Consider the following 12,055-nt stretch of genomic DNA (forward strand, 5'->3'; position numbering starts at 1 on the left):
CCTGGCTTGGCAGTGGGTGGCAGGCGCCGGCAGTCCCAAGTCGACCAGCCGAGTGAGCGATGGCGAGGACGCTTGTGGCTGCCGATATGGGAGGAAGTAGCTAATGACGATCGTCGTTCACGGGCGAATGGGCGTGGCGAGATGCGGGTTCCACGGCCAGCGAATCTGGTTGGCTTTTCTGATCCGATGACGACGCATTCCTCCCGACGGCTTGGCCGTTGACCAGCGTGCGACGATCCAAGCCATTTGGAGGCGACACGAGGCTGCACTGACAATGGTCGACATGCTTCTGAGCGAGCAGGCGCGACCGGTCTTTTCGTTGCTTCGACCGCCGGCCATGGCACCTCGTACGGTGTACATCTGTCATCGACCATGCGACGGCGTCCTTGCGCCTGCAAATGCTGCTACCACCAGGAACCAACCGTGTGCAAGCGGTTCATTTGTGCATTGAGTCTGCCGGCGCCATGCGAGTGTCGAAGCCTCGTCGCGTCGATCCGAGGCGTGGGAAGACGATGGGCTGCACGGATCCGCTCATGAGCACCCAACATGTTGTTGCATTTCTTATCGTGTTTCGTGTTACGAGACTGGTGGATGCACAGTGTACGATTAGACCTTGCTGTAGTCCATCTTGCTCTCGAGCTTCTTGGTCTCGGCGAGCTTCCGTGCGGCCTTCATGAAGTCTTCCTCAACGACGTACTCGCGGTCGGCGCGGATCGCAAAGACGCCGGCTTCTGTGCACACGTTGCGGATGTCGGCGCCGTTGAAGCCGTCCGTGAGCTTGACGATCGACTCGTAGTCTACGCGCTCTCATGAGACCCGTGGTCAAGACCAAGGCTTCGTACCAATGTCGCCCTTTTTTGTGATGGGCGCCGAGTGAATCTTGAGAATGTCCATGCGCGACGCTTCGTTCGGGAGCGGGATCTCAATCTTGCGATCCAAGCGGCCCTACATGAGGATGACGATGAGGATGAGCATCTTGGCGCTGGATGCAAGAGCACTATGGCATACCGGGCGGAGGAGTGCCGGGTCGAGAATGTCGGGTCGGTTTGTCGCCATGACCATCTTGACCTGGCCGAGCGAGTCAAAGCCGTCGAGCTGGTTGAGCAACTAGCACGCCACATGGACGCATATGATGAGCCCATCATCCCCTGTATTGACGAACAGACCTCCATGAGCGTGCGCTGGATTTCGCGGTCGGCCGACGTGCCCTCCGAGAAGCGGCTCCCGCCGATCGCATCGATCTCGTCCATAAAGATGACGCACGGCTGGTGGTCGCGCGCGTACCCAAACATCTCTCGGATCACGCGCGCCGACTCGCCAATGTACTTGTCCACGATCGCACTGGCGACGACCTTGAGAAACGTTGCGTTGATGTTGCACGCGAGCGCGCGCGCGAGGAGCGTCTTGCCCGTGCCCGGCGGGCCGTAGAGAAGAACGCCTTTCGGCGGCTTGATGCCGACGCGGAGAAAGAGCTCTGGGTTCGTGAGCGGCAGCTCGACGACTTCGCGGAGCTCGCGGATTTGTTCGTTGAGGCCGCCAATGCTCGAGAACGAGACGTTGCCCGCGTCTTCGTTGAGCATGTGGTACACGGTCGGGTCGACCTCGCGCGGCAAGTAGCGCATGATCGTGAGCGTCGTCATGTCGAGCGCGACGCGCGTCCCGCTCTTGAGCTTGGTCTTGTCGACCTTGGTGCGGCAGCCGACCACGTAGCGCGGGCCGCTGCTGGCCTTGACGATGAAGCGGTCTTCGTCGAGCTGGCGAAGCACTTCGCCGATGATCATGCCCACGCTCTGAAGCGCCTTGAGGTCGTCCTCGGTCTTGTGGAACTCGCGCACGAGCGTCTTGACGTTCTCGCGCATGCTCTTCACGCGGCCCTCAACCTCGCGGTGCTCGAGCACCTTGGCGCGGTAGGCCTGGAGCACCGCGTCGCGCTCCGCGCTCTCGGGGGTGCTGCTGCTGCTCATCGTCACCGTCCGCCCCACAAAGTATATGCGGACTCCGGGATCCGAGATTTCGTACTTAACCGGCCACTTGAACCGGTTCGGATGCTCATGCCTAACCGGATACGTGCGTAACCGGCACCCATGACGTGGCAGCATGACAACACGTCGTTCAAGATACAACAGCAACATCCGAGGCCCAGAAACCATCGACCGCGGCCAATAAGATCGTAGTAGTGGATTGACAACATAGGATTTACACAATTACTGCAAAGACACAAAGGACATTCCAGAATGTGGTTCTAGTACGCTCTAGCTGCGCAACGCATGACTAGAAGAGCGAGTCGTCTCGGTGGCTCCACGGACTCGTGTTTGAAGCGACGTGACCCGCGCCATCTATCCTGGTGGCCATCAAGCGCTATTTTGGGCGACGACCAATCCGAGGTGTGTCTCTTGCTGCGTATCCGCCAAAGATCCATCTGCCCGGGTACGTCGTTTGCATCAACAAGGTAATGTTGTCGTAGTAGCTCCTGCCGGCCTTTTCATAGCTTGTGCCAAGTCGATTTGCAGAAAAAATCGAGCTCGTATCTGTGCAGTAAACCCTCGCACCTTTACTGGTCCCGTCTTTCAACGGCCAACTCGAATTCGAACGAAGTCGGAAACGTTGCCATCCCTCAGTCAACAAAGCCCACACCGAACGATGGCTCATAGCTTCTGCAGTTCCCACAAGTCCTACGCTCGTGTCCAGATCGAAAAGTCGCTAGATCTGCATCTATACAATCTCTTGTGTGATTTCGATCTGTGCCACCGACAGCAATCGCAGCGCCGTTCCTCCGCCGCCCAATCACGTGCTTGATCGGTCGTTGAAAGTTGTATTCGGTGCGACTCCATGGCTGCAATCAAAAGTCGTTTCGGACGCCCAATTAAGCTCGGGTTTCGGGTTTCATGCCAAAGCTCACTTGTCGTTTGACGCACTCAAGGACAGTACAACCGCAGAAAGGCCAAGGTCCGTACCAGCTATGAAGAAGAAGCGCAGCATGCTGCACCACATCTCGACGTTGCTCTGGAAGAACCGTATCATCAAGCAGCGTCATTGGGTCACGACGCTCATCGAAATTGCAGTCCCGACGCTCTTCGTGCTCCTCTTTGCCTACTTCAAGACACTCACGGACAACGAAACCATTCCAAGCGGCTGGCCGCTCAGCACGAACGCCGTGCCCGTGACCATGGTCAACCCCTACGCGACGTCGGCGTTTGGCGCCGCGTCCAGTCCGGCCGGCGTCTTTATCGCGTCCGAGCCGTCCATGACTGGGCTCCTCCTTGGGTATACATACATATTCTACCACTGCATCTCGACACTCTACCCATAGGCTATCGTCCATGTCGTACGACAAGCTGGGCGTGGACGATCGCAGTGCGTCGCCGGCGTCGTGCAAGGTCCCGTTCACTTACATGGGCTATGTCAACGTCGACCCGGCGTCCCCGTTCGCTGTGCCCACGAGTTGCCCGGGTACAAACGTGAGAGTACGATGCAACAGGTCGCTCACAACATGAGCGTAGCCGGTTTGATTCCGCGCAAAATTGCGATTGCGCCAAAGAACGAGTATACGACCAAGTACTTTGGCGGGCTCATGGCGCAGTGGTACCCTCGTGTCGCGCTCATGAACCGCACCGTCCCCGGCTTCAAGGACGCACTCACCGTCCCGTCGTTTGCCGACTCGGTCATGTACTTTGACACGGCCGATGCGCTCCAATCGTATATTTCCGGTATGGTTTCTGCATCTCGATACATTGATACTAACTCGTAACTAGGCTCGGACTATGGCTCGTCGCGCCAGAATCCATTCCTATACGCTGCAATTGTGTTTGATTCGATGCCGGCGCCCGGCAGTGTCGGGTCGGTCGAGTACACGCTCCGCATGAACTCGACGCAGGGCCGCGGTGGGTCCGCGGGCGTTTTGCCCCATACCAATGGCCAAGCGTACCCGGCCGTGAACCCGCTCCAGAAGGACATTGATCGCACGTGGTACACGTCGTATACCAAAGCCGGCTTTGCGACGCTCCAGACGCTCGTGACCAAGTTCTTGGCGTGTGCGCCGTCGTATGCCAACGGCGCAGTCGGCGCGTGCACAACGACCAAGTCGTCGGCGCCGCTCTCGCAAGCAACTGCGCTCGGCGAGCAGCTCTTTGCGGACGCAGCTGTGCTCGGGGCTATGAAAAACATGATTTCAGACGCTACGATCCAGTCGCAGCTCGGATCCCCGAACGTCACGGCATTTGCCGAGCAGATTCCGCTTATTGCGTGGGGGCAGCTCGCCATTCCGCTATTGCAAGCGCCGCAAGCGCTCTTGGCCGCGACAACGTACCCATTTCCAATCCCGAGCTACATCTCGGCGCCGTTCTACGACTTGGTCGGCAACGTCTTCCCGCTCGTCTTTATTCTGGCGTACCTCTACGCCGTCTCCAAGGTACTTGCAAAATGCCATCGAGACGTGGGTTTGAAGTCGCGATTCTAGGTGCTCGTGGTGCTTATCCAGGAAAAGGAAACGAAGGCGCGCGAACTGATGAAGATTTTGGGCGTGAGCGAGACGTCGATCGTGTTTTCGTGGTTCGTCACGTACCTTGTCATCTTCCTCGTCGCGTCGATTTTGCAATCGCTCGCGGCGACGATGCTCTTTCCCAATACGGACGGCGGTCTTCTCTGGATCTTCTTCTTCCTCTTCTCGATGACGATCTGGGCGTACGGCTTCCTTGTCTCGACCTTCTTTTCGAATGCGCGCACCGGGTCGCTCGTCGGCGTCTCGCTCTTCTTTGTCATGTACTTTGTCTCGGCGGGCTTGACGAGCGCCAGCGAAGGCGGCAAGATGCTCGCATCGCTCCTCTCGCCTGTCGCTCTCGCCATGTGCATTCAGGTACCATGCAATCGTCGGCGATAAAAACTCATTGTTTGTATGAAGACGCTCGCAGCGTCCGAAGGCGTCTCGGTGGGCATCACGCACAGCACGGCCAACACCGTCTACTCCAACTACCGCTTTCAAGGCGGTCTGGGTATGCTCGTGCTCGATTTCTTTTTGTATGCGCTGTTGGCCATGTACCTCGAGCAAGTCGTGCCGAAGGACTATGGCACGCCCCAGAAGTGGTATTTTCCATTTTCACCAAGCTACTGGTGCGGCGCGGGCAGTGCGCGGGGTCCTGCCAAAGTCGGTGAAATGAAAGTCCTGGATCCGTCCGTCAAGAACGACAACATTGAGACCGTCGGCACCGAGCTCGAGGTCCATATTTCCGTTTTGCACTGTATCAAAGTATCAGAGTATCAACGGCGCTATGGTAGAAACAAGAGTCGAACGGCGAAGCGCTTGTGATCCAAGGCATTCGCAAGGTGTTTTCCGTGCCCGGTGGCAAGAAGATTGCGGTGAAAGGCGTCGACCTCGTCATGTACAAGGACCAAATCACGTGTCTTCTGGGGCACAACGGCGCCGGCAAGGTTGGAGAATATTGTCTATCCAGGGTGAGGACTCACCTTGTGTAGACGACGCTCATCTCGATCCTCACGGGCATGATCCCGACGACCGAAGGCGACGCGTTCTTCAACGGCCACCGCCTCACGACGCAGATGAGCGAGATCCGCAAGTCGCTCGGCATGTGTCCCCAGCACGACGTCCTCTACCCCGACTTGACAGTCCGCGAGCACTTGGTCTTTTACGGCAGCGTCAAGGGCTACACGGGGCGCGACCTCAACGAAGCGGTCGATGGTACATTGTCCATTTCTCGAATTCGCTCTTGATAGTTTGATACTAGAAAAAATCAAGGAAGTCGGTCTCACGGAGAAGCGCCATGTCTTTTCGACGGCGCTCTCGGGTGGTATGAAGCGCAAGCTCTCGATCGCGATCGCACTCCTCGGCGACAGCCGCCTCGTCTTCCTCGACGAACCGACGTCCGGCATGGACCCGTACTCGCGCCGGTCCACGTGGTATATAGTCGCATGAAAAATGAGGACGAGTTTCGCCCACGCTATGTATAGGGAACTCATTCTCAACAACCGGATCAACCGCGTGATCGTGCTCACGACGCACTTTATGGACGAAGCCGACATCCTCGGCGACCGCATCGCAATCATGGCCGAAGGTCAAGTCAAGTGCTGCGGGTCGTCGCTCTTCCTCAAGAATCGGTTTGGAGCTGGTTACAACCTCACGATCGTCAAGGAGCCAACCGTGAATGGGTGCGTCATCTGCACGTAGCCATGTCGAACGGCGACCGACACGTTTGCGTAGCGACGAGGACAAGAGCCATGCGCTCACAGCGTTTATCCAGCAGCATGTGCCCACGGCCAAGCTCCTCTCCAACGTCGGGTCGGAGATTGGCTTTCAACTGCCGATTGACAGCTCGCCAGTCTTCCCAGAAATGTTTCGTGCGCTCGAGTCGGCCGAGACGCGGGCGTCGCTGCGCGTCGCGTCGTTTGGCATTTCGGTCACGACGCTCGAAGAAGTCTTCATCAAAGTCGCTGAAATGGGCGACGACGACGGCCAGCACACGCTCTCCAAGGAGAAGGCGACCGCAAAGACAAGCAGCTACTCGATCCAGAAGCACTCGCTCTCGCGCTGGACTATGTTTGTCAAGCATTTTTTCGCATTGCTCCAAAAACGGTTCCGCGTCGCCAAGCGGGACAAGCGCGTCATGATCTTTAGCACGCTTCTCCCGTGCCTCCTCATTCTCATTGGTTTTGGCTTGCTCTACTCGAGCTCGCTCCTCGAAAACGACCCGCGACTCCGCCTGGATCTTGCCGAGACCAAGGTGGGCTACGCGCTCGGCGCGCAGACCCCGCTGCCCTACTTGTGCAACAGCGACGTCGGCGGTATGTGCACCGATTGGGCCAAGGCCGCGGCGCGCGGTGTGCCCACTGCCATGACCACTAGCGATCTTACTGTCGTCGACAGCTCTGTGACCGTCTTCAACTATTCCTACGGGCCGAGTTTGCCGCAGGCCGCACAGCTCTTTGGTCCGGCCGTCGAGACGTGCGTGCTCACGGCCGAGCACCTCTACAAGCGCGGTTACGCGACCAAGATTGGTGGACAGTACGGCGGCTACGTTCTGTACGGCAACAGCACGAGCAACATGATGAGCTACTCGCTCTTTGTCAACACAACGTCGATCCACGCCGCGCCCGTGTACCACGCCGCGATCGACGAAGCGCTCGTGCGCTACGTCAACGGGCGCAATGACATTTCCGTGAAGGTACGCGCGTCATCGTCTCCACCGTGTCTCATCATAGGCGGTAGGTCAACGTGTACCCGTTCCCGATCACGGCGCAAACGAAAGCGCTCTTCAGCTCGTTCTTGTCGTTCACGGCGTGTCTCTTCATCGTGATTGCGATGACGTTCTTTCCTGCGTCCATCGTCACGTTCCTCGTCAAAGAAAAGCAAAATGAGTGCAACTCGAAGCACCAGCAGCTCGTCTCGGGCGTGAGCCTGCCGGCCTTCTGGCTCTCCAACTACTGCTTTGACCTGCTCGTGTACATCGTCCCATTCGCCGCCGCGCTCATCATGATCAAAGCCTACGGGATCCAGTCGCTCACGGGCGACGACTGTGCGGCGTGCGCGACCAACACGCCCCAAGCAGTCTTCCTCCTCTTCTTCTTCTTTGGCTTTGCGATCGCGCCCTTTACGTACTGCATGTCGTACTGCTTCAAGGAAGCCGCGTCAGCGCAATTTTACACGCTCATCATCAACATGGTGCTCGGCCTCATCCTCATGATCGTCTCGTTTGTCTTGGACGTCATTTCCGAGTCGGCGAAGGATGCGAACGTGTACCTCAAGTACATTTGGCGCCTCTCGCCGCTCTTCAACCTCGGCAACGGACTGCTCACGATGAGTCTCAAGTCGCTCGTCGGCGCCATCACCAACTCCAAGACTGTCGTCAGCGCCTACGACTGGGACATTGCGGGCACCGAGATTATCTACTTGGCGCTCGAGTCGGTAGTCTTCTTTGGCCTTGCCCTGGGCATCGATGTGCTCTTGAGCTTTCCACGGATCAAGGCCATCTTCTCGCGCGACCCGCAGCTCGACGTCAAGGACGATCACGTCGACGACGAGGACGTGGCCGCAGAGGCCAAGCGCGTGCTCGACGGCCTTGCCGATAAGGACATGATTGTCATCAAGCGGCTCAAGAAGGTGTACACGGGCAACAAAGTCGCGGTCCGGAACCTCTCGTTTGCACTGCCAAAAGGCGAGTGCTTTGGGTACCTTGGGGTACGTCGTTGCACGTTTGAGATGACTTTTTGCTGATAGATTGATACCTTGTAGATCAACGGGGCGGGCAAAACGACCACGATGAAAATGCTCACGGGCGACATTTTACCCACGGGGGGCGCCGCGACGCTCGGCGGCTTTGACATTCTCACGCAGCAGCTCGAGCTCCGGCGGCTAATTGGCTACTGCCCGCAGTTTGATGCACTCATTGAGCTTCTCTCGGTGCGCGAGCATTTGGAGCTCTTTGCCAAGATCAAGGGCGTGCCATCGGCGGATATTGCAGGCGTTGTCAAGGAGAAGTTGACACAAATGAACCTCCAGAGCTTTGAGCACAAGCTCGCGGGCACGCTCAGTGGCGGCAACAAGCGCAAGCTGTCGGTGGCGATCGCGATGATCGGGTCACCACCCATCATCTTCCTTGACGAACCGTCGACCGGCATGGACCCGGTTTCGCGCCGGTACGTTCCTCTCTCCACCGCGAATGGCATGCGAACATGCGCGTAGGTTCATGTGGGACATCATTGCGGACGTCTCGACCGCCAACAAGGAGTCGACGATCGTGCTCACGACGCACTCGATGGAAGAGTGCGAAGCGCTATGCACGCGCGTCGGCATCATGGTCGGCGGCCGTCTCCGCTGCCTCGGCAGTGTGCAGCACCTCAAATCGCGCTTTGGCGACGGCCTCATGATCGACTCCAAGCTCAACGTGCCGTCGCCAGTCCAGCTCGGCGATTTCTTTGCGCGCTCGGTCCAGCCCGTGTGCCAGGCGGCAAAGGATCTCGAGACGCATCTGAGCCGGGACCAGGTATACAAGTGCAATAAGATCTGTCATGCTGACATGCGGCTGCGTAGATCACCAAGCTCTGCGGTGACTTGGGACAATCTGATCGCGCGGGCTGGATCGCAAAGTCGCACTCGACGGGGTATGCGCTGGACGCAGTCCTCGAGCGCGACAGCAACGTGTCGCTCTCGCTCTTTTGCGCGTGGTGGGTCGGCGAGAACCAGTTTGTGGCCTACGACAGCTTTCTCCGGTCGACGTTTGCGCGCGTCGAGCTCCTCGAGCGCCAGAACGAGCACTGCCGCTTCAAACTGCACGACAGCGTGGACGCCAAGCTCAAGCTCTCGGACGTCTTTGCGAAAATGGAGGCGCACAAGGTCGATGTCGCGCTCAAGGAGTACTCGGTGTGCCAGACGTCGCTCGAGCAAATCTTCAATGCGTTTGCGAGCCAGCAGGACGAAGAGAAGGGCGTCGCACGCGGCATGGAAGTCAAGAAGAACGTTTAAGTCGACATCAAGTCGATACGTCACTAATGCATTTCTACATGAACCACAGAGATAAACACAAAAACACTGCTGTATTGACGACTTGTACATACATTATACGTACGAGGAACCTGCGACTTGGGCATCGACATCGTAGCGAGCGACGCAAGCACATAAATTTAGCACCCACCGAGTCCAAACGATGCAAAAGGGTGTGAGCCATTGTGCGACTAGTAGTACGTAGCTCACTTAAATCCTACGTGCTATGTCTAGCCACCACCACAGCCGCCTCCGCCACAGCCGCCACCGCCACAGCCACCAAGTCCACTGACGGCGCCATTGGCAGCAGCGCTTGTGTCACCCGTGGCGCCGCAGCCGCCCGAGGCACCAAAGTAGCCGGAACCGGCGCAGCCGCCATTGTAGACGTACGGGAGGTAGTAGAACGGCAGCCCGCCGTCAAACATGAGCAGCGTCTGGCGTGAGTACGGCATGCGCACGCGGCCGTCCATGACCGGCGTGCCGATGACGGTGACGTAGATCGGGATGGGCTCGGTGACGCCACTCTCGGGCCGGACCGCGTTGGCTTCAGCGACGACGGTCGCGTATGGGAATGCGCGCACAGCGTACGCTTCGTTGACACCGAAGAAGCGGCTGTCTTTGGCCGGCACGCTGCCGTGCTTGGCCCACTTTTTGCGCAACACGAGTCGTGAGATCGGGTCTTGAACCTTGGAAGTCCACGCTTCGTAGCTCGGTGGGAAGCTCGAGTACGCTTCGCCGAACGTCTGCGACCAGAGCACAAACGTGTCAGCATACCCCGTCGCGAGGTCGCCGCCGGGAATCGTGTCGTCGTGGTCAATCACGCACTTGGCCTTGTTGACGCTGCGCGAGTAGTCGCGGTACGGCCGACCGGTGGTCTGGTGCGCGTGCCAGACGAGGTCAATGTCCGACGTCGGTACCAGCACCGGGTAATGACCGAGGGAGTCGGCCTCACGCTTCCCCATGAGGTACATAAACTGCTCGTAGCGGACGATCGAGGCTTCAATGACGTCTGGGTGCATCCAGTACTCGGTGTGGGGCACCATTTTGTTGACGAAATCGAGCTGCCGGAACATGCCTTGCACCAAGTCGATCGTATAGGCGCCGATCGGTGCCTGGAGGAGAGTCTTGCTCGCTCGACGGAGCGCCGTAAGAACTTGCGACTGCGCCGCCGTATTCTTGCAGCTTGTCAATGTGGTAAGGAATGCTGTATAAAACGACTCGTAGCGGCCATTCTCTGGCATCTCGGGCGGATCAAAGAGCACAGCCGTCGCACCGGCGTTGATAATGGTGGGAAACTGCGCCAGGATGCTCGGGTAGAGATCCAGGAATGCCGCAATCTTGTACGTCTCGTAAAAGAGCGGCCGCGAACACGTTGGGCACGTGACTGTGGGCAGCTGCAAAATGTGCATCTCGAACGACACGTGCACCGGCAATGGCGCCTGGCAGCTGCGGTGCGCACACACCGTGACAAGGTCGCTCAGCGGTCGAACTGGCTCGTTGGGCTTGGCGCCTTCGGCGTAGCTGATCGGGTGCAGCTGGTGCACGGTTTTCGCAAAGGTGGGCGCACCATCAGCGACGTACTGCCGTTCGTGGTCGAGAAAGTAGCTGTACACATCGTCGATGGTCGTGAAGCTGCCCGTGACATTGTAGACGTCAATCATGTCTCGAAAGTGGCGCTGGACGAGCGCCACGCTCACATTGCACTTGGGCAAACGCGAGGCGTACGTGGTCTTGGTCTCGTTAATGCGGTGGGCGACCGAGATAAAGTTGGTCCATGCGTCCGACGTCGACGGCCAGCTGATGCCATTGGCCGCCGCGTCAAGGCGCCCGAGGAGCGCGTCGCGGGCCGACGCCGACGGCGCGTTCAAGACCGCTTTGGTCTTGCCGTGTTCGAGGAGCTCTAGCGGAAACTGTCGCTTGGCGTCGAGCGCTGACAGCACGCGCGTCGTGCAGTGGGTCGTGCTGCAAGCAAAGTGGAGCTTGTCGTTCTCGAGGACTTCGAGCGTCTGCGTCGTGAGCACAACGTTGCAATGTGTCCACGACGAGACGAGGAACTTGGTGTGCTTGAGCTCCATGTCGACAATGTAGGAGAGGTCGGTCTCCTCTTCAGTAGTACTCGACGACGGGACGAGGACGGCTAGGGGCACGGGCACGGCGACCGCAGCGCTCTCATTGTCCGCGTTGTGTGCCGGCATGAAAATATGAAATGCAGAAGTTGGCACCGAGTTCATCACCCATGTCCACTGCTGTCCGCATCAGAATATCGAGTCCAACAGCGCCAGTTGCCGCGATGGCGCACGGCGTTTCATTTGCGGGATAGACAGGTGATTAGGTATGGGTGACTATTCCACAAAGTACGACCCGTGGTGGCTCATGCACCGTCTGACACTGCACTTGTGTCCACAGCGTAGTTGTTGTTAAGTGAGTGATTACGATAGAACGTACGCTGAACTGTGTTTGGAGGTCGACTTTCGACTTCAAGACTGACGGCAGCGGCGAGGCTTGGCCGTCGCGAGGGCGAGGCGCATGGATGGCGCAAGCCAGCACGAGGTGGTCCCAAGGCAATAT

The 12,055-nt window shown here is 58.3% G+C and overlaps 3 protein-coding genes across 3 annotated transcripts; 1 reads left to right on the plus strand and 2 right to left on the minus strand.

The window, feature by feature from the left end:
- Positions 1-527: 527 nt before the first annotated feature.
- Positions 528-2,010, minus strand: SDRG_03285 (26S protease regulatory subunit 10B like A). Its single transcript, XM_008608916.1, has 4 exons — positions 1,167-2,010; positions 1,009-1,107; positions 843-945; positions 528-797 (listed from the first exon to the last, which is right to left on the minus strand). The coding sequence occupies exons 1-4, from the start codon at positions 1,962-1,964 to the stop codon at positions 607-609; spliced, it is 1,191 nt and encodes a 396-aa protein (XP_008607138.1). The 5' UTR covers positions 1,965-2,010; the 3' UTR covers positions 528-606.
- A 949-nt stretch (positions 2,011-2,959) lies between these two features.
- SDRG_03286 (hypothetical protein) lies at positions 2,960-9,562 on the plus strand (the record flags this gene model as incomplete). The annotated part of the gene is made up of 15 exons (XM_008608917.1): positions 2,960-3,264; positions 3,311-3,450; positions 3,501-3,707; positions 3,753-4,408; positions 4,457-4,852; positions 4,898-5,212; positions 5,272-5,424; positions 5,470-5,692; positions 5,739-5,910; positions 5,962-6,159; positions 6,212-7,172; positions 7,217-8,185; positions 8,240-8,643; positions 8,690-8,990; positions 9,038-9,562. The coding sequence occupies 15 exons, from the start codon at positions 2,960-2,962 to the stop codon at positions 9,467-9,469; spliced, it is 5,832 nt and encodes a 1,943-aa protein (XP_008607139.1). The 3' UTR covers positions 9,470-9,562.
- SDRG_03287 (hypothetical protein) lies at positions 9,534-11,682 on the minus strand (the record flags this gene model as incomplete). Its single annotated transcript, XM_008608918.1, has 1 exon — positions 9,534-11,682. The coding sequence occupies one exon, from the start codon at positions 11,680-11,682 to the stop codon at positions 9,718-9,720; it is 1,965 nt and encodes a 654-aa protein (XP_008607140.1). The 3' UTR covers positions 9,534-9,717.
- Between the last annotated feature and the right edge of the window lie 373 nt (positions 11,683-12,055).

This window comes from Saprolegnia diclina (assembly GCF_000281045.1).
Source record: "Saprolegnia diclina VS20 unplaced genomic scaffold supercont1.8, whole genome shotgun sequence".
Classification (NCBI taxonomy): domain Eukaryota; phylum Oomycota; class Saprolegniomycetes; order Saprolegniales; family Saprolegniaceae; genus Saprolegnia; species Saprolegnia diclina.

Excerpts from the sequence above, each read along its gene's own strand:
- SDRG_03285 (XM_008608916.1), bottom strand. The coding sequence starts at position 1,964 with ATGAGCAGCAGCAGCACCCCCGAGAGCGCGGAGCGCGACGCGGTGCTC. Across the intron at positions 1,108-1,166 it reads TCCAGCGCACGCTCATGGAG|TTGCTCAACCAGCTCGACGG; the intron begins GTCTGTTCGTCA and ends GTGGCGTGCTAG. Across the intron at positions 798-842 it reads CACAAAAAAGGGCGACATTG|ACTACGAGTCGATCGTCAAG; the intron begins GTACGAAGCCTT and ends GAGAGCGCGTAG.